Source organism: Phyllostomus hastatus, unplaced genomic scaffold (assembly GCF_019186645.2).
Source record: "Phyllostomus hastatus isolate PE091 unplaced genomic scaffold, TTU_PhHast_1.1 phas_contig_1162, whole genome shotgun sequence".
Classification (NCBI taxonomy): Eukaryota; Metazoa; Chordata; class Mammalia; order Chiroptera; family Phyllostomidae; genus Phyllostomus; species Phyllostomus hastatus.
The window spans coordinates 12,567,390-12,588,303 of record NW_025333537.1 but is presented as its reverse complement, the minus strand read 5'-3'; the positions used below and the strand labels follow the sequence as shown (position 1 = coordinate 12,588,303).

General features: G+C 64.0%; 1 protein-coding gene across 1 annotated transcript in view; it reads right to left on the bottom strand.

Moving 5' to 3' along the window:
- TMEM132C (transmembrane protein 132C) overlaps positions 1–20,914 on the bottom strand; it is a 130,889-nt gene that overhangs the window by 62,501 nt on the left and 47,474 nt on the right. Inside the window, exon 2 of the mRNA XM_045844671.1 lies at positions 7,047–7,941. Within this exon, the coding sequence (XP_045700627.1) occupies positions 7,047–7,941 (895 nt within the window). The remainder of the gene's footprint in view (positions 1–7,046; positions 7,942–20,914) is intronic.

The following is a 20,914-nucleotide window of genomic DNA, read 5'->3' as shown; positions in this document are numbered from 1 at the left end:
GAGTTCGCCGCCCAGGGCACCGCCTGTTTCTGGAGTGAATTCCTCCTGACCTCTTCAGACACTCAGCTTCTTATCTGGATGACATCAGCAGTTGGATGAGCTGGTCCTAATTTCCTTACACGTATTAAAATAAATTACAATTCATAAAATAAAGGACGGGTCTCCCCGTAGTAACTGGAATCGGGCAAGTGGCCAGGGGCCTGCTGAGCACGCCTGGACCAGGAGTTCTCTACCTGGATGATGGGCATCTCAGTGACCTTCCACCTCCACACCGCGGTCCTGTGAGGCGGCCCCACCTGCCGCGGGGCGGGGTGGGGGCGTGGGGGGGGGGGCACAGCGCTGCCGAGACCCGGCCTGAGCTCAAAGGCTCGTCCTTGGTGAGTCTCCGCCTCCATCGGGAGCCGGGCTCAGCTCCCTGTTTATTCCAGACCTGGGACAAGCCCAGAGTCAGGGGGCCGGGGGTCAAGGTCAGCCTTCCCCCACCCCCACCCCACCCCCGATGCTCCGTGCCAACCAGCATGGCAGCCGGCGGCCACATGCGGCCCTTTAAGTGAACACGGGTTAAAATTAAACACAACTCAAACCTCAGGACCCCCATCTTGCCTGCCGCACCCAGGTGCCTTCGAACCAGCCCCGGCGCGAGGCTGCCCCGCAGCCCAGCTCTCGCCCCCCGGGCCGTCCCCGTCCTCACCCAGGCCCCTCGGGCCACGCCCGCCACGCCCTGCGCTGCTTTCCGAAACTGGCTTAGAACACCCAGGCCCCCACGCCCCTCTCTGGGCACTCGGGGGTCCCCAAATCCTCCTGGGCACGGTGGCCATGTCACGGGGATGTTCCGGGATCCACTGAGCACTAAACTCTTCTCCGTTCTTGAGGAAGCTGCCTCTTCTCTGCTTGTGCACGGCACACGCGTCTCCGCCTCCCGGCAGAGCTGCCACACGGAAGCTTCCGGGCCCTTCGGCGGGAAGCCGCTCCTCTGCCCCCCTCGCTGGCCGCACGGCCGGCCGAGAAGACACCTGCTGAGTTGGAGGCGCTGGGCGGAGCCTGCGCTCCCAGGTGCCCAGCCCGGGAAGAGGCACCTCTCCCCGCCACCCCCCGAGCACGGCCCTCCCCGCCTCCCTAATGGGACCACGATAACATCCACCGAGAGTGAGATTTCACCCTGGCTCCAGGCCAAATGGAGAAGTCCTCCTAATTCGCCGCCAACAGGCCCAGAGCCCGGGCTAATGAGCGGCTCTCTGGTCTGGCTCCAGCGGCAAAATAGGTTTGCGTGATTAACTGGGGGCAGCGAGACCGGAGCCCACTCAGCTCCCAGCCTCGGACGGACGCGGGGAAGGGAAGGAGATGCCTCCAGGGGTCAGGAGAGCATTTAAGGGAGCCACGCAGGCTCTCCTGGGCGGTCCTGGAGGGGAGGGGGGAGGGGGAGGTGGGGGGTGGGGGGGGTGACAGCAGGGAACAGAGCGCCCCTCTCTCCCCCAGAGCAGCCACAAGTCAGCTCCAAGTACTGAAGCAGGAAAGTGAGCTTACTTTTCAGACCTTCTGGGTTTTGAGAGAACACAGAAAACCAGACTCTCAAATAAAATGTGTTAGTGCTCTCAATACTGCACGGGTCCCACAAACCACGCCCTCAGGGCACCATACCCCAAGCCGGGCACTGGGACCAGCCAGCCCCTGGTGCCACCAGAAGGATCCGGGGTTGGGGCTTCAGAGCCCCCAGTCTGACCCTGGCAGCCCCGGGTAAGAGCCACCGACAAGAGGGTGCATTCTGTGTGGTCGTTGTTTTTTTAAAGATTTTATTTATTTACTTTCAGACAGAGGGGAAGGGAGGGAGGAAGAGAGGGAGAGAAACCTCAGTGTGTGGTTGCTTCTCACGCGCCCCCTACTGGAGGCCTGGCCTGCAACCCAGGCATGCGCCCTGGCTGAGAATTGAACCGGCGGCCCTTTGGTTCTCAGGCCGGCGCTCAGTCCACTGAGCCACCCCAGCCAGGGTGCATTCTGTGTTTTAAAGATCCCTCTGATGACCTCCGAGGAAGCGCAGCTTTCTTCAGGAAGGGGCGTCCCAAGTGGCCGCGATCGCAGAGCGACACGCCAGCGGGTGCTGGTGTCCGGGGTGAATGTGAGATGCGGCCTCCGCCGTCTCCCGCGCATTGTTCCCACAGTGGGTCCGTCCCGAGTGACGGCCCCTTCCAGGTCGGAGGATGCTCCTGCGACCAGGTGACGTACCTTGAAGGCGGTAAGGTCTCGGAGAACCTTCCTGAGAACACGGATCCCACCCTGGAGGGAACAGGGGCCGAGGGGACTCGGCCACGGGGGCAGTGGGGTTGCTGGGCTGAACCAGGGAGACGGCTGGAGGCCGGGCCTTCGCTCCCCAGCCTGCCACCGCCTCCCCCTACACACACACACACACACACCCGCGCTCCTCGCCGGCCGGCCGCACGGCAGGACCCCTCCTGCCGCAGGGAGGCTGCGCCCAGCGAGCCCTGGGGATGGCACAAAGGACCAATGACACTAAAAACCACGCTCTCCAGGAACACAGGCCGCGGGAGACGCAGGAAACAGCGTCCGAGGCGGGGTTGGAACCAGGGGGCGCAATTGGAGTGCTTCTGAAAGCAGCAACGCTTGCTTTGCCCTCTCCCGGAGTTTTGAATCAATTAATAGCACTCAGGGCTGCAAGACATTAATGGTTCGAATTCCCGACACTGAGGCACCCCGGAGGAACGGCGTGACCCCAAATCGAGCAGCAGCAGCAGCAGACGGGCGCTCCCCAACCCCAGCGCGCCGGAACCCTGCGTCCTCCCCACCATCCTCACTCAGCCCCCCGCCGCCCCCCACCCCAGAAAGGTCCGGGTGCCGAGGGGCTGTACATCCCAGGCGCCCCCCTCCCGACGCCCGCATTAAACTGTTTGCAGCAGACGAAGCTGGGACGTGAGGGCTCAAAAACGAAGGGGACTCGTGAACGGGTTGAAGAGTGCGGCATGGGGGTGGTGGGCTCCACCGGCCTCCTCCTCCCACACAGCTGGAGCCGACTGCTCAGGGAGGCGGTCCCCCCCTCACCCCGCAGTCAGATGGTGCTCACGTGGCCGGGAAGTGGCTGCCAGGCAACCGGGACGTGTGCGATGAGGAGCGGGAGGAGGGGCGCAGGGCAGAGACGTGACGTCTCCCCTTCTTCCCCAGCAGAAGGAAACAGGTTTCTCTTCTCGGTGCCAGAGGAATCCCTTCAAAGCGCCGAGCTGACGAGAAGGAAGACAAACCTCTCCTTCGGAGACACGCGGCAGGGAAAGGAGTGTGGGACGGAGGGCGGGAAGATGAGTTTCCAGAACCTTCCGAATTAGCTCCCGAGGTGCAGTCCAGGCAAACGCGATGGCTTCTTAGGGTTCCGTCTGGATGGCCAGTCTGGGGACGGCCGGGTCACTCCTGCGGGCCGCGCTTGACCCTCTGGGCGGCGGCCGGGGTGGAAACGAGGAGGTGGAGATGAGCCAGGGTGAGCCAGGCCCCTGGAAATTGCCTTCGGGGGCCTCTCAGGTCCTCGGACACAGAGGGGCGGGGAGAGAAGCCCCTCCTTCCTGAGGCGGCGTCCGAGCGGCGCTCAGAGTTCTGCGCCGGGTCGCCAGACACCGGGTCGTGCAAGGGACCGCCGACTGCGCGTCACCTCGGGGTGGCATCGCCGGATGTGGCGAGAAGAGACCCTTCACGACCCTCTCAGCATCCCTAATGCCCGTCACAGGGCTGCAGGGTTGCTGATCGGTCACCACAGGAGGCCGACCGAGTCCTAGTCTCGGGGAATGACCATGGTCAGGCGGCCTTCGAACGGAATGTCCGCTGCAGCTTCGTGCCCCGGGGAGAGAGGGCCGTTCCTGGAAATGACCTTATCGGGGGGGCTCGGGCCGTGCAGATGGCAGAGGACCTATAACCCCCCTGAGAAGTCCTGGCTCGCTCTGGCCGCCGCAGCTGGGCAGCAGGCCGCAGGGCTGGGCGGCCACAGAGGGTGTCCGCGGGTTTCACGGCCCGGAGACACCTTTGGAGAACTGTCCACGGGCCCCCTGGCGAATCCCCCAGGGGGCAGGTTCCGGTGACGGGCCACGCCGGCCTCTGCTGGGAGCTGACCTGCTGGACAGAGGCCGCCGTGTGTCGGGGAGGAGAGATCGGGGCTCCCGGGGCCGCTGGGGGCCTGGTACAGAGGCCGCTATCGTGGCCGCGTTGGCGGACATGCCCTGTGGTGGCGTACTGAGTAGTTTTCCCTTAAAACACTCACATTAAAAGTGAAGGCCGTGGCCAGCTCGCTCAGTTGGGTAGAGCATGGTCCCAAGACACCAAGGTTACAGGCTCGATCCCCGGTCAGGACACGTGCGAGAAGCAACCAGTGGATACATAAGTAAGTGGAACAACACATTGATCCCTCTCTCTTTCTCAAAATTAATACATGGAAAAATTAAACGTTAAAATTAATTAAACGACGATGAAACCCGCTCTCTGAAAGGGGGGACCTGCTTCTCCCAGTGCGCCCCCGCCGCAGTCCCGGCAGCTGCCCCTCCCTGCACGCCCGACGCCGGGAGGCAGCACCACTGCCCCCTTCCCCCCTCCCCCGCCCCTTCTCCCTCTGTCCCCTGGACCGTGGCCCGCAGCAGGGGGGCTCGGACGGCAGCTGCCCGGATGGCAGCTGCCCGCACGGCGCTCAGCGGCGTCGGCCCAGAGCCTCGGGGCCTCTGTGCTCCGGAAGCGCGGTCGTTCCAAAACACGTGTTTCCTCTCCGAACAGAGTCACGGCGCGGCGAGAATCGACGCAGCCCCGAGGGTAAGCTGCGTGGCCGCTGTTTCACGCGGCACAGTGTCCTGTCCCTGCTGGACAGGAGTCGGAGCTCACGGAGAACACGGCCTTGCTACATTGTAGCACCAGCCCTCCCGGAAGCGCTGTTGGGTGCCAGACACACGCGGGGGCACCTTGCACCCGGACGCTGGCCCCTGTGTCCTCCCGCCCCCGGGGCGGTGGCTGCTGCGACAGTCCCGTCTGACGTGGCGACGGGGACACGGGGGCCCAGGGGGGTCAGGTGAGCTGCCTGCGGTCCCCGGCCAGAGTGCGGAACCAGAGCCGCTGGGGGCGGGCCGTGTGGCCCCCGTGTGCTTGTCCGTGTGACGAAAGCTACAGAGAAACAGCGATTCCCTCCAACGCGCCGGGTCCGCGTGCCCGGCTGAAGCACCATAGGCGCGGCAGCGGGGCGGCTGGTTCGTCCACACGCACCCCGCAGGGGCGGAGCCGGCGCGTCCGCAGAGGGAGCCCCAGGCGAGTGCGGACGGGAGGTCGCTGGGCCTCCGGAGTTCCCCGACCTGCTGGCTGTGCTCCTGGTCCCCAGTTCCCCGGCCGTCCTTCCCCATCCAGGGCCGGTCTCTTCATTTAGGGGCGGGATGACGTGGACCCAGGAGTGCGGAGCGGGGGGACAGAGTGGGGACAGAAAGACTCTCCGGACCAGCGCGTCCCCCACCGAGGCAGGAGGAAGAAACCCCGGCCCTCTCATCCAAACGGTCGCAGGTTCGATCCCCGGACCGGACGGGGCCCATACGAGAACCCACTGGTGAGCACAGCGGTGAGTGGGACGGCAGATCGTGGGGCTGTAAAGCGAAGACACTCCGAGAAAGCTGCCGACACATGACTGGGAGCTGACCCCCGGCACACAGCTCTGGGGGGCCGGGGGGCAGGCTGACCGCCGGGACCGACGGTGCCCACAGGAGGGGCGACCTGACCTCTTCTAAAGGAGGTGGGGTTTCATAAGGCCGTCAAACGTGATGTTGTAAACAACCCCCCAGCACACGCCGTGCAAGGGGGGTCGGCTGCAGGCAGGCCGCTCAACCGTGAAAACTCGGACGCCGCCACCGACAACCGGCCGTTCGGGGAGAACGCCTGGGATCCGCGGGAACGAGACGAGACACGCCCGGAGGAACCCACGGCCCTCCCCCAGCCCCCCACCCTTCCAGGAACAGCGAAGCCTTCAGAGGACCGTGCTCACGGCCACGCTGCAGGGCGCCCCCCGAAACCGCGGCCCGCCACCCCCAGCCGCCGGGCTCTGCCGCCGAGCTCTGCCGCCAAGATCTGCCCGAGCAGCCCCTCCTCCCATGATTGATTTTTATTCTAACAAGCACCGAGCGCAGCTGCGATCCTAACCTAAGTCCCTCTTAACGATACCAGGAAAAAAACCCCCAAAACACTGACTTTGATCGTCTTTATCTTTGGAACAAATCTCAATCAAATGCTCTCTTCCGTGATGATGAGATTCTGGTCCCCACTTTGACAGGATCTGCTCCATGCGGCCCCCCCGCCCCCCACCCCCCGTATTGATGACTCTCACACAGGAGGCCTTCCGCCCCGAACGGAACGTGAGGCTCAGCCGTGGTGGGGACGGCAGGGCCGCGCCGCGGAAACGCCACGCAGTCCGCTGAGCCAGCGGCGCCGGTGGCAGGCGCGTTCCTCCGTTGTCGATGAGTTTTCGTTTCTTTTTCTCTCTGTACGAGATGGGATACCCCTGCCGGACAATTGTCTGTCGGGCAGGCTCCTTAGATCGCTGCCAAACTACCCTCCCGAACCTGGGTCTTCCCCGCCCTGACCCGCGATATCTAACCTCACCACCAACGCGGCAGGAGGGCCTGCTCCCTGGCGGCTGTGCCGCAGACCCGCCCAGCGCGAGACCCCACACAGCGTGCACGTCAGCTCGGAGCCCCCGCCCCCCACGGGCTTTCCCTCCCGCCCTCGGGGTCCACGCATCTTCCAGACACTTCAGAGCTGGAGAAAACCCACACCCCTCTGCAGTCCGAGGGTAATTCAAGCTCAAAAGAGAGCGGTTAGTTTCGTCTCGCCTCTCTTGGGCCCGGTGTCTGCCCTCTCCCCCCACGCCCAGCACGCAGGTAAGCCTGTGGGCAGGTGAGTGAGTGGCTTCCTCCTGAAGGAGACAGGTCCCTGCAGGTTGGGAACATGGACCGCTCTGGAACATACACCCCAAGCACCCAGTCCCATCACCCCGCACGGGGCAGCCAGGCCTCCCGTGGGCCGCTCTGGGCACCTACCTCAAGATGAAGAGGTCCACGGTGGCGTTGCTGGCGACGGTGACGTAGGCTGTAACCACGTCCCCTGGTCTGACCGGATGGGAGGGCAGCCAGATGGCCACGTTGCCGTCCAGACGCAGCTCGCTGAGCTGGTGGTCACTGCTGTCCGGGTCCTGGCAGAGGCCCACGGCGCCAACCCTCTGCAGGTGGGACAGGCTGTCTTCTAGGCCGCCCTTCCCGGGGCGGATGGCGTTGCCCTTCTCGGCGTCCCCGCCAGTGCAGTCCCCGAGCTCCTCGCCCGCGTGCACGGCGTAGTACAGCTCCACTGTGCCGCCCTCGGCCGCGGGCCCCGGCTTCCTCCGGCCGGCCACCACCGCGGGGGCGCCGAACCAGCTGGCCGGCAGCCGCAGCTCAGCCACGCACAGCCCCAGCTCGCCGCGCGGCCGGCAGCCGCCCCGCACGGCCCGCGTCTCCCAGAAGGCGAACACCCTCAGGCAGGGCAGCTGCTCCGCGGGGCTGCCCTCGGCCCCGTCGCGGCCCAGGACGTGGAACAGGACCTGCACGGTGGGCCGGGCCGGGGAGATCCTGTCCTGCAGCACGTGGGCCTTCAGCGTCCAGCCGAAACCCAGCTGGTCGGTGGGGCCCAGCGAGTTCGAGGCCCCCGTCCACTCCAGAGGCACGGCCGTCTCCACGGAGAAGGGCCCATAGCTGGCGCTCAGCAGCGGCGGCCCCCGGGCGCGGTGGGTGAAGAAGGACTCCGCCCGGGCGCGCAGGCTGCAGTTGCGCGAGGGGTCCCGGCGGGCCTCCCGCAGGAAGAAGGCGGTCTCGGCCCCGAGGACGCGGTAGCTCACGGGCAGGTAGGGGGGCAGCGAGGAGAACTGCTGGCCGCCGTCGGGGGTCCCGCGGCCCTCGGTCACTGCAGGGGGCAGAGAAAGACAGAGAGAGAGGGGAGGTGACCGCTGGGCTCCTTACAAGTCTGAGGTCCGCCAGCAGGCAGGCTAGAAAGGAGGACACGCTTTCTGGTGTCCATGCGCCTATAGCTCTCGAGATCCTTCAGGAGTCAGCCGCGAAGGGGCTCTACATGCCCCCCCAATCTCGCACGTCGTGTGTTAGGGGGACACCTGGGGAACTGAGATTTCTGCCGGCTAAGAATCCTTGCACGTTGGTGATTTCGCGCGGTTTGCCCGAAGAGAACCGGGCAAGGTTCCCATGGGCGTGCGGTGAAGGTGTTCGTTCACTCATTGAGGCCGAACACCTTTCTGACGGCGCAGGGTCGGCAAGCAGGCCGAGGGGCCGGAACGGTCCCTCACTAAAGCCACATGCCCCTGGGAACTTCGTGAGCGCGTAAACGGCGCTGGGACCACGGGCCGTTGGTGGGGGAGACCGCCCACGAACTTGGACCCACACGGCACACCACCCACGACAACGCCCTTCAGACGGGTCCGCGGGCTGCCGGTGGGCGAGCAGGCAAGCTCTCCGTGCCGAAAGACGGACGGGACGGCTCCTTCCCAGCCCAGGCACGGGAAAAGCTTCTACGTGTGACTCCACCGCCAAATGCGATTTAAAAACGACAAGTTTGCCCGTAAGAATTTTTTAAAACGTCTTTTGCAGAGCTGAAAGATACACAAGGTAGCATCAAGCTGAAAGAGAAACAGCCCATTAGGAGACGGCGCAAACTGCTGACGTGCGGGTCCATGGCCGCCCACCGGATGTCGGGGGGGGGGGCCAGGAGTGGGAACCATGTTTGACCCCAGGGGTGCCTGGGGGTCCAGCTTCCCCTTACACACGGAGGGACTGGCGGTGCCAAGGCCCCACGCCCCTGGAGCAGGAGCAGGAGGAGCCCCCGAGCAGCCCACCTCGCTCAGCGACCGGCGTGACCTTCCGGGGCCATTGAGCTTGACGCCCCCCCGCGGGAACTTTTGGGCTGGGAAGTTGATGGACGCTGGGGGCGGAGGTCAGGGTCAAGGCAGGAAAGACCCTGAGTCACCTTCCTCTGCCCCTGTCCTCCACAGACACCGACAGCAGTGCAGCCAGGGGGTCCTTGCCGTTGGCACGGTGTCCCCCTTAAGAGCTCCCGTGAGCTGGTGTGTCCCCCGTTGGGGGTTCCACCAAGGAAGGACCCCCTGCACCCCGAGGGCACAGGGCCGGCATGTCCCCGTGCTGAGTCTGCAGAGCCCAAGAAAGCCAGCCCGTCACCTTGCCCTTGCCTTGCGAGACCGGAAACCCACACTGGCCCCAGCGGGTCACGGACCACAAGGACGCACTCCCCACCCTGCCCGCGGCCCACGAGGCCCAGCGGCAGGCGGGCAGCCCCGTGTGCCTCTCCCCTGGGTGGTCCCCAGATCCTGCCCCAGGGACGCCGGCTGCAGGATCAAAGCTGCTGCCAAAGGGACTCGGGCGGGCACAGCGGCTTTTCCACGACGTGACACCCCCCACCGTCTTTGCCCGGAGACCCTGCTCTGAGGTCCCACCAAGGCACCGTGTCCCAAAAAGGGCCCGGCCGCAAAGCCCTGAAACAGTCACTCACGATTTAAGCAACTTGTAATGTTTTGTAAAAACCAACGGACTGATTGCCACACGAGATGCTTTTCTTCTGACATCTCCGTCCCTCTCCCCGAAAGCTCTTAAATCTTGGCGTGCGGAGGCTCGGAGCCTCATTCCTTGGTGAGAGCAGTGGGCGAGGGCTCTCTGGAGGAACAGAGAGAGGTTGCTAGGGCCCCTCTGTGTGGGGAACGCTCCAGAACGGGGGGCGTTTCTCAACGCGCTTTCTTATCACACTCTGCCTGCACACAGTAGGCCTCCTTCCTCCTGCTTTCTTGCCTTTTTCCAAGAGGGAAAAAATGCCTACGAGACCATCGCTTGCTTTGAAGCAGAAGTGGAGTTTGTTTCCTACACAGTAAATCGGGGCTTGCCGGTTCCTCTCCTCGGATTCTCACGTCATTTGAGCACGTTGGTCTCCATCCTTCCCAGGATGCAACGAGTGCCCGGGTCACACTTGCTGGCTGAACCCAGTTCTGAAGTCTTCCAGTTCGAGCGAGATCTAATTTGAGCTAGAAGAGGCAGGCATTACCAAGAAGACAGTGGGATCTGGGGCAGAGGTTTTGGACATGAAGTTTGACCACAGAGGGATCTAGGGTTGGTGTACGCAACAGCCGTGTGGTGTTGGGCAAGTGCGTGCCTTCTTGGAGCTCCAGGTTCCGTGGACAAGTGAGGGATGATGACGGATGGATGGATGATCAGTGGACAAATGAATAAACGATCAATGGATGAATAAATAATCAATGGATGAACAAATAGATGATACATGGATAAATAAATGGGTGATTGGTGGGTGGATGGATACATACATGAATGATGGATGAATAAATGATCAATGAATGGATGGATGATAGACAGGTGGATGGCTGGATGAATGGATGGATGATGGATGATGGATGGATGATGGATGGATGACAGATGATGGATGGATGGATGATGAATGGATGGATGGATGAATGGATGGATGGTGGATGGATGATGGATAGACAGGTGGATGGCTGGATGAATGGATGGGTGGATGGATGATGGATGGTGGATGATGGATGGATGGACACACATGCAGACAGAGCGGTAGGGAGGCAGCCAGCGCTGGACATCCAGGACAGGACAGCAGCTTTGTGGAGCAAGGACAAAACGGCCCTGTTTCTTCCCCCACCCCCCACACCCCTGGGGTGTCCCTTCACCTCCTCCCTTCAGCAGAAAGAGCCCGTGGACTCACTCCTTGAGTCCAGGCTGGCCTTATAATTTGCTTCAGCCGACAGAACACGGCAGGAGTGCCGACGGGCCGGCCCCAAGCCCCCTCTCCAGAGGCCGCACCACACTCTCCCACGACCTCTCCCGTGGGCCCTGCCATCCCAGAAAGAACCGGCCCAGGCCAGCCTCCTGGGCGCGGGGAGCACGCAGCGGAGGGCGGGGCTCTCCCGGCCTGCTGCTGGGTGAGCCTCCCTGGCTCCCCACCTCGTTGGTGTTCCTCCAACACCAGCCCCGTGGCTGCTCACGGGGACGGCTCTCTGGGGCCTCTCAGGGCCCCCTCTGCACCCCCATCTTCTACGGCACCGCATGCGTCACCTACGCTCGCCCCGCATGTTGGGGAGCCCCAAGCACGCGGCTGCGGGAAGCAGAGGGAGTCCGCTGTCTTTGTCCCCCGACACTTCATCGCCCGACTTCGGGGAGGCGTTCTCGGGGGTCGCGGCGCAGCAAATGCGATGAACATCCGCCCGCTCACTGGGCTCCACCGGCTCCCGCCACGTCTCCCGGAAAGACAGGATTACCGGGTATCTGTTATTGATCCGGAAAAGTCCAATTCCGGTGTCCTAAGGCCCCGGGAGAGGGGCCCAGGGCGCCCGCTGACGGCTGCCCCTTTCCCTTGGCCACCAGCTAATAGCAGGCTTGTCCGCCGTCTCCCTGCCGCGGGTCCACCGTCCTTATCAGCGCGCTGCTGTCGGGGGCGGGGACACTGCGTCCTCCGTCAGCGGCTCATCCTGGAGCCCGAAGGTGCAGCCACTGCCGGAGATGGAGATTCCGAGATTGCGAGATAGTGGACCCAGGAGCTGTCTCGGTGTGTCTTAGCGCCCAGACAGAGTGACACAGGGGACTGACCCTTCCAGCCAAGGGCGTGCGCCACCACCATCACGGTGTTCCCTTTGGGGCGTGTGCCCAGGATGGGGCTCAGGGCTGGTCCTCTCTGAGCTGCGACGGGAAGGAAGGGGCAGACTGGGTGGCAAGCAGCCTGGGGAAAGGGCTTGAGGGCCTGGGAGCCCGAGCAGGGGGTCAGTGGAGGGGGGAACGGGGGCCCCGGGCTGTGTGGGGAGGTAGTCGGCCTAGGAGGGTGGGCCGGGGCCAGCCTTGCCCCGAATGGGGTCAGTGGTATGTGCCCAGGAAGGCCCTGATGGAAACACCAGGTCCCGCTTCCCTCTTCAACTGGATACAATAACACTTCCCTCTTCAACTGGATACCATAACACTTCCCTCTTCAACTGGATACCATAACACTTCCCTCTTCAACTGGATACCATAACACTTCCCTCTTCAACTGGATACCATAACACTTCCCTCTTCAACTGGATACAATAAAAACAAACACTCCTGGAGCAGTGCGGACACATTCGCAAGGGGTGCTGTGTCGGGGTCCTGTGTTGGGGTGCTGTGTCGGGGTGCTGTGTCGGGGTGCCAGGGGGCTTTCCCGAAGAGCGGCCAAGCCCGGGGTTCTCAGCGAAGGGTGACTCTGCCCCCCAGAGATGTGCCCCGGGACCGTCTGGAGACACCCCTGAGCCTCACAAGTGGGGGAGGGGGACCCAGACATCCACAGGGCACAGGCCAGTGAGACAGCTGACGCCCCGCAGCAGCCAGGACGGGGCCCGCCACCAGGAGGTGTCCCCCCCACCCGAGCATCAGAGGGGCCTGGAGGTTTGTCCCCGAGGCACAGCGGCCACGGAGGAGGAGGGGCTGTGACCAATCCAATCTGCAGGGCCCAGGGGCGGGGTGTGTCACCGCAGTTCAGGGTGTCCCTGCATTAGGCGACGGCGGAGGGAGAAGAGGCAGAGCCACGGAAAGGGGGCGTCCGGCCACCTGCGAGGACTCGGACAGGCCTGGGGGGCTTCGGGGTGAGCGAGGCGCGTCCGGCAGGGGAGGACGAGAACCACGTGGTCTCCCTCGCAGGTGGGCTGTGAGACAGAGCAGCAAACACACCCCCACACACACTCACACTCACACTCACAGACGCAGACGACAGAACGCCGGTCACCGGAGGGGGGGGGCCGGGAGGTCAGAGGGCGTGGAGGGGCCGTGTAACCCACGGTGACAGGAGGAGGCCCCCCTGCGGGTGGCGAGCGCCGACGCCTCGGTCAGCGGGACGGTGCGTGTGCAGCTTCGGTCCCGTGTTTAATCCACGCCGCCCCGAGACACTTAGTAAAATGCAATGAATCCATGTCTCCAACCAGCTAGGTAAGGTTCTCGTTTGTGCTGGGGTGTTTGTTAATATTTATTCACTTTTACAAACACCTTAAACTCATTAAGCCTCAGAACTCTCGCCCTCATCAAGGAAATCACACCAGAACCACCCCCAGTGAAGCAGAAGCAAGAGACGCCCAGCATGTGGGCAATGCCGTGCCCGCAATCGAGAGACGTTCCTGTCCCTCTAGTGACGACGACAGCACCGACAGTAAATCACCCTACTAATGATCACAATAATAACGAATGCTAATAACCATACTAATAGTGGTAACAGTAATACTATATGCACATGTTACTTACATACCTACAATACTCATTATTACTCCCATTATTTTAATCGTGTGACTATGTCATCACTGAAAGTTTTCAAGGACACGGGAACATGAATCGTGGGTGCTGCCCACAACCCGCGAAAAAAATCAGGTGGGAAAAGTCTGAACTGAAGACTCGGGCCCAGGTCCCAGGGGCACGTGCGGGGGGTCTCGGTCCCGTGTCCGCACACCCCCAGGAACGCGCAGCCCCACGGCGTCTGCGGCGCGCCGGCCGGCCGAGTGCCTGGGAGGGTGTTTCCCCCCCGCTCCGCTCCCCGCCTGTGATTTATGAACGCTGGCCAGACGCGGCGTGCCTCTCTCCGCGAAAAGTGCCTCGTCGCTTCTTTTTCTTGAAACAAGAGGCACCTTGATGAATGGGTGGTTTCATTTCAACGCTTCTCCTGAGCAAGCTGCCAGACCCCCCTGGCGGGCACTCCCCGGCGCGGCTTGCGGTCTCAGGGCGGTCACGAGCTCCTTTAAAAGAGCAGGTACGAGCGTCCCCTCTGAGCCCTGAGTGGAGATGCCTCCCCCCCTTACCTGGGAGAACCCCCAAATCTCCCTCAGGCCCCTGGAAAACGAGCCAGGTAGCCACGCCCTCCAAAGACACATTCTCGGAGCCGCCAGAATCTCAGACGCCATCGGCAGGAGAGCAGGGCCCGGGGTGGGCACGCAGGGAAACACCCCCGGGGCCGAGCTGCGGCTCTAAAACGCCGTGTTTTGAGGGCGGTGGGTCTGCGATTCCCGCCACGGAGCGTGGCACACAGCCCCCGCGGTGGCCACACGGCCGACCCCTGCACACCCCCCCCCCCCCACATTGGGCTCTGGGCCCAGGTCCACGAGGGGCTCCCTCGGGCCTCGGCAGGGTCACCCCACCAGGGAGGGTCCCCCCACCAGGGAGGGTCCCCCCACCTGTGAGGGGATGTATGAGTTCCTATTACTGTTCAAACACGGCACCACAAAATTGGTAGCTTGTCCCAAACAAACCAAAAATTGCAACTTCTGGTTAATAAAGACCTTAGCAGGGCCCACATACTTTCCCACTCATTACAGATCATTTAAAAAAACAACAAGGAACCCTCCGCCTCCCATCCGGCCGCCCCCGTTTCCCCCCCACACGTGAGCCTCGCCCGCCCTCGAGTCCGCACCCGCGGCCTTGTTTGGGTGCGCTGGCATTTAGGGTAATTACGGTAATGGGTCGTCTCGGGACACGAGGTACAGAATGCTTTCCCGGTGGCGCAGCCCGCAGAACGAGGGACGAACGAGCACGTGGGGAGATGAGGGCCACTCGTGCCTCTCCCGATGCGGGCTTGGACGCGTGCACGGCGAGACAGGACCCGGGCACCGAGCTCCCCCGCAAAGGACGGAGCACAGCGGGGGTGGGGGGCGAGGTTCTGCAACGCTCAGGGGACAGACCCGCCTCTAGCGCACGGGGACGCTGCAGCCTCCCGACGCCCGCGTTCTCGGGGCGGGGGGGGGGCAACGGTAGCACCCGCCTCCCAACACCAGGCCCCCGCCTTCAACAGCCCTGCGTGTGCGGTGCCCTGGGCACCCCCGTCGGACACGTACGGCACTAAAGCCCCGAGAGGCTAAGTGACTCGCCCAAGGTCGCCCAGCTCGTGTGACGTCAGGACCCAGGTGCCTTTGTTCGGTGCCGCTTCGGCAGGTGGCTTCACGGACGTGCCCTTTCCAGCCGGGTCCTTCCCGGAGCAAATGGGACCTGCACAGACCGACGGCAACCGGGTGCCGTGACCGTGGAACGCTGCGTTCGTCCGGAGATGCCGAATTCCGGCCCGAAAGTCCAGCCAGCCTTGAGGAAGGACAGGGCACGAGAGGGAGCCCCTGGCCCCGGGGGTGTGGGCGCGCCTCCCTTCCCAGCGGGCCCGGTGCGCGGCGGACACTCACCCACCCACGGGTGATCGGTGAGCTGGCCGAGCTCCCGACGGTTCGCGTGGGACACCGCAGGGCCGAGCCATCCATCTCCGTCTTCACGCTGACCTCCCACGGAGCAAACCCGTGCAGGGTGACTGTGAGAAGTGCCTCCCCATTGTGCAAAGAGGCATCGCGAGACCCGCCTGCGTCCCACACAGAACTGCCGGGAACTACGGGGACGTCAGCCGTCTCTGTCGGGTCCCCGGACCCAAAGAACGGGGAGAAGGCCGGCCACAGAAGGGAGGACTCCGGAGGAGCAGAAACAGCCCCGGCCGGGTGGCTCAGTTCCGGGGAACACCGCCCCGTACTCCGGAAGGCTGTGGGTGCAGCCCCGGGTCGGGGTGCAGGTGGGCGGCGACTGACTGACGTTTCTCTGGCACACTGATGCCCCTCTGTCTCTCACGCACTCGCTCTCTCTCCCTTCCCTTCTCTCTAAAAAACGGATAAACATGTCCTCGCGTGAGGATTAAAGAAAAGATGGGGAGAAGTAACCATGCAAACATGGTAAACGGGGTCAGATAAGACATGTGCCCCCATAACTGTCTAGGAGAGGCGGTCAAAAGGCAGCTGTGGGAGATTGGCATGATCCAGGGGGCGGCGCCGACGCCCTGGGGGAGGAGTCTGCACAGGCTCCGCCTACCTCTCTGCACCGCCTTCTCCAGCACAGGCCTTTTGCTCGTGGCTGCAAGGAGGCTGTGAGCCATCCAGCCATTGCATCTGCGTTCCAGGGAGAACGAAAGGAAGGACAAAATGTCCGTGCCAGGTGAGTGTATTACTTAATACCAGCTTTGCCCCTGGCTTTCCCAGAAGACTCCCCCAGGGACCTCGAGCTTGTACGCTCTGGCCAGGACTGGCTCCTAATCACACAGCTGCAGGCAGCCCGGGAAGGTGATTACTTCTCCCTGGGCACGCTGCCACCCCAGCAAAGCCGGCGTTCTGTCAGGCGAGGAAGGCGAGGAGGATGGGCAGGGAGCAGACAAGTAGCATGATCACACACTCATCACACCAGGGCCGTATCATTCACGTTTAAATAATTGCGTGAAAAATAATAACAGTATCGGCGTGGATGAAAGTCAATAACTATTAATTCATGCACCATGATCATGTTAACATAACAGGAGCGGCAAAACGAACGGCAACACGACCTCCCCACACACACTCTCACGTATGTAGGTGGCGTGTGTGTGTGTGGGACCCCCAGAGAGTGTGTCATTGTTGGGGGCAGGGTGGGAACGCGCATTTCTGACCGGCTCTCGGGGGGTGCTGCCGGCCCAGGACCCCACTTTGAGAGCCACCTGTGCTCCAGAAGCTGAGAACCCACATCAAGGGGGCGGGACACAGCTACACCTGCCGACAGCGGAGACAGCCGGAGGATGGTCCGGCTCCGACAGAGACCCTGCGTCGGCCCCCACCCATGCACCCCGTGTCCCCACCGTCACCGCCCTTCCCGCTCTGCCCAGAACGATCGTGGTTTATCTGCTGGTTTCCTCGCTTAGGTGGCTCGCTTCCCCCGCTAGGCAGGGAAGCCCGGGGAGGCAAGTCCTCTCTCTCCAATGTCAAGGTCGGTATCCGGAACACGGGGGCACTCAGTGCGTATTCACGGAGCGAATGAGTGAGTGAGCAATGCCCACGAGTCGGTGCCCCTCGAGCCACAGGTGGCCCGCACCCTGAGCGCCCAGAACTAATTTGCACCTGCCAGCCCCTCTGGCCTCGGTCCCTCCCAGGACTCTGGTGGCTGGTGCGGGGGGGCCTCGGAGCCCGACAGCACCCCCTCGTCACACCCGCCGCTGCCTGCACGGACTTTCTGAGAGCTGCCTCCCGCGAGTTCACTGCCGCCGGCATGTGTTCAGGCAGCTGCTGCTGCTTTTTTCCTCGAGCTACGGGGGAAGGCAGCACTCTATTAAGAGGTGGAAACAAGCTATTTCTCGAGGCTGCATCTAACCGGGGCAAGCGGAGACAGCCCACGCAGGGGTGGGGGGAGGGGCCAGGCTGCCACAGGACCATTAAACCTGCTTCCGGGGCGGCTGCCTGGCAGCCCGGGGGCCCGCAGTAATGAGGCTCTGGGGACGTCCGCCAGTCGCGTGCACGTCACCCCTCCGAGAGCCCCCAGACAGGGAGCTACTGCAGCAGAGGGCTGTCCACCTAGCTCCCCACGGGGCCGGCAGGGCCCTCGGGGTCATGACACGGCGGGGGGGGGGAGGGGTGGGTTTCCAATTCTTTGAAACGAGAGTGAGTACCCATACGCGCGGGTTCTCGCTTTCTTTTGGGAAAACTGGACCTGGGGCAGGATGAGGCCGGCGGCAGGCGACTGCTTCGCAGGAGAGACACTCTGACTCTGTGCAGGGACGGGTGTTAACAAGACATCTCGGGGGTGGTTTTGCGACAGACAGAAACACCAAGTCGTTCTGCTGCACACGCAGAAGGAATGCCACATGTCGCTTCCGTGTCAGGCAGGAAAGAGATGACCCTCCGGGGTCTGGGGGGCTCCACGCCACCGGCGGGGGTGGGGGGAAGTGAGAGGCCGGCGCGTCCCTTTGCAGGCTCACGGGTTCCCTCAAAGACCCGCCCACTTTACAACGCTCTGCGGAGTGGCGGGGGGGGGGGGGGCGGGGTGAGGCCGCAGCCGGAGGGTCCTCAGCCTTTTCCAGAGTGACAAATGTCGGCACTGGAGGCGGAGTCCTGAGCCAGGGCTGGGCACTGGGAGCGGGCAGCCCCGTCCTGCCGGGAGGGGTGCCGGCCGGGAGGGGTGCTGCGGCTGTTTGCAAAGCTGGGTAAGCCAGTTGTGTGTGCGTCGGGGAAGGGGGGGTGGGGTCCCCTCACGGGGCCAGTCTTTGGGGCCGCCGCAGTGGGGGTGGGGGTACTGGTGGGGACCGAACAGCGACCTACGCAATGAGGCCTGATGGAGCGAACCCCCAAACCCCTAAAGTACATGAAAAACTCCACACTGAGTGAGATGCACTCACGGGAAGAAAGGCCTCCCGCCCCAGCTCTGACCTCGGGGGACCCCGAGGAACCCCTGCGATCAGGAACCAGGACACATGTCCCCACACGGTGGCCTCACAGACTCCTGGTCGCCAGGCCCCACTCACTCCGAGTCACGGAAGCCGGCGTCTGATCTCTGACACACGGACCCCCCCTTAACCCTGAACCGGGTCCTTCAAAGCGCCGACCCCTCCCCATTTGATGGAGGCCACAGAGTCAAGTCCAGCCTCACGCGGTCACAGGGCCGGGACCACGGCTGGGGCAGGCCCTGTGGAGAGCCCACAGCACCCCTGCCCCCCACCCGGGGCTACCCACCCGCAGCACCCCACCAGCACCCCGCTCCCCGCCAGCCCTCAGCCCGAGACCTGTCCCGCACCCCTGAGATCAATCGCTGAGTTAGTCAAAGAGGAATTGACTCTCTAAATGGTTTCCTTTGTCTTCCAGGAAGGAAAAGGCCAGACTTCGCCCCCCCGCCCCCAGTACTGTTTAGGGCACTCACTGAAATTTTCCCTTGTCCCCCTTTTCCAGAACCTGGCTCCCCGCTTTGTTTCACAGGGTTGTTTTTTTTAATATTCCTTCTTTCTCTATAATTGTTTTTAACGGATCCACTCAGCTGCATCCCCCTGGGTGTCAGCCGTGAGCCACAGTTGCCAACCACGCAGACGACTGTGCCCTCAGCAGTTTAAACAGCAGTTCCTGGGGTAGCCCGTGGCACCCCCGTTCTGAGGCGGCGCCCCGGGACGAGGAGGAGGCACGGCACCAGGCACCCCCAAGCCGAGCGGACTCTGGCGAGCTGTCGGGGAGGCTCAGCCTTCCCCGCCCCGGCTCCTGACTCCCTCCTGCGTTCGCCGTGTCTTCGAGGGGACGTGTCGGAGGGCCAGGGGCCGGCGGCGAGGCCGGACCTGTCTGCGGGAGGAGGGGGCGAGGGGCCGCGGACACAGGTGGCTGCAGAGCACGGAGCAGCACCCTGGGCGCGGTGGGGCGGGGGCTGGTCTCCGGGACGTGCGCGAAGAGAGGGCGGTTGGAGAGCCGACCAGAGGGGGCCGGTCAGCCCTCCTCGTGACCACCCTCCTGTGCAGGGAGGGCCCCCTCTCCTCCTCCGAGGGGGGCAGCCCCACCACCCTCACGAAGAGAAGAAGTGGGGGGGCCCAGAGGGGCGGCTCCGTGAGCCCCTGAAGCTGGGGCCTTGCCGCCGGTGCTCTCGCAGCTGACAGATGTCCCCTGCCCTGGAGCTGCTCTTTGTCCTGGATTAGGTCCCCGGCGGACTCCCGGCGGGGCAGAGGGCTCCTCCTCCCGTCTGTGGAGGTGGCCAGGGGACCACAGCAGATGGGGGCTCCAAACAGCGCCTCCCAGGGTGGGGAGGGGGGGCAGGAGGCCCCGGGATTTACTCCTGGAGGGACCGGGGATAGAGAGGCCGCCTCCCCCACACTCACGGGTGTTCGTGTTGTCGCGGCTGTAAGCCCCTCCGACAGAGCCCCGGCCGGAGCTGCTTCTCCGCGGTCCGAGGCCCGCCCTCGGCCCTCGTGTCCAGCATCCGGCACTGCGTCCATTCCCTGGCGAGGTGTCCAACGCGCAGGGCACGGTCGCCGCCGCAGCAGAGCTGGACAGGCCTACGGCCGATCCTCGCCCCTCGTGAGCCCCCCCACGCGCTGAGGCTTGTCGGTCCAGTCCCATCGGCCCTGGCAGTGCCTCCGTGTCCCTCAGGCAGGCAGAGCGGGGGAGCCGTGGCGCAGCCCACACTCCGTCCCTGCCACGGCCATACAACGGGACGCCCTCTGCTCTCGTCGCAGCCCCCGGACTGCCGGTGAACAGGCATCCTGTGCGCGGTCAACCTCAGTCCCGTCTTCCCCTTCCTTGTGCCTTCGGCCGGTGGTTTTCTGTCTAACTCGGCCCAGTACGGAGTCACAGCCCGGGGGGCCCGGGCGGCTGCGGTGCGCCGTCTGGGGAAACCACACCTGACAGACGGGTGTCCTGCGGGCCTGAGTCACGGCGCCGCTCAGGGCCCGTGAACCAAGGCGAGAGGAGAAACCAGCTGTCGGTCTTCGAACAGGAACACCCGGGGACCAGGCTCCGCGTCCACCAGGGGACGGAAACGTGGTCCCAGGGGCTCCCGGGGACCCCGCTCTGCGTGTCGTCCCTGGAGCGACACGGCAGTTTTTACCGAGTCAGTGTTCTCGGCGACACTGGCAAACACCATCACCGCGGCCCCGGGGGACGATGGGACGCGGCCGCCCTGCTCGCTGGCCCGGCCCCCGCCCCCCCCCCCACCCGTTCCCCGGAGAAGGTGCAGGTTTGAGTAATGCATGGAGGTGCACGATGGGTTCAAACCCTCCGGCCTGTTCCCCGTGGTGAGTGACTGGCACCCCAGGCTTTGAGGACCTTCTGCGGAGAAGGCGGCAGGAGGCGAGGGCAGGAGGAGGGCAGGCTCACCCTCCGCAACCCCTGCCGGTTGCCAGCCCCGTGAGGGGTCGGTCACGGCCCAGGAAGGAACTCGGGCTGGACAAGCCCCGCCGAGCCGACGCGCCCGGACCGCCCTCGAGGGCCGGTTCGCCAGAGCGACGGGGCGGGGGCTCGGCAGACAGCTGCTCCGCGGCCTTGTGTGGGCGTCACTCAGGTCACCTCCTTGCTCTCTCCCCGACACCCTCCCCCTCAGGCCACACCTTCCTGCTCCCCGAC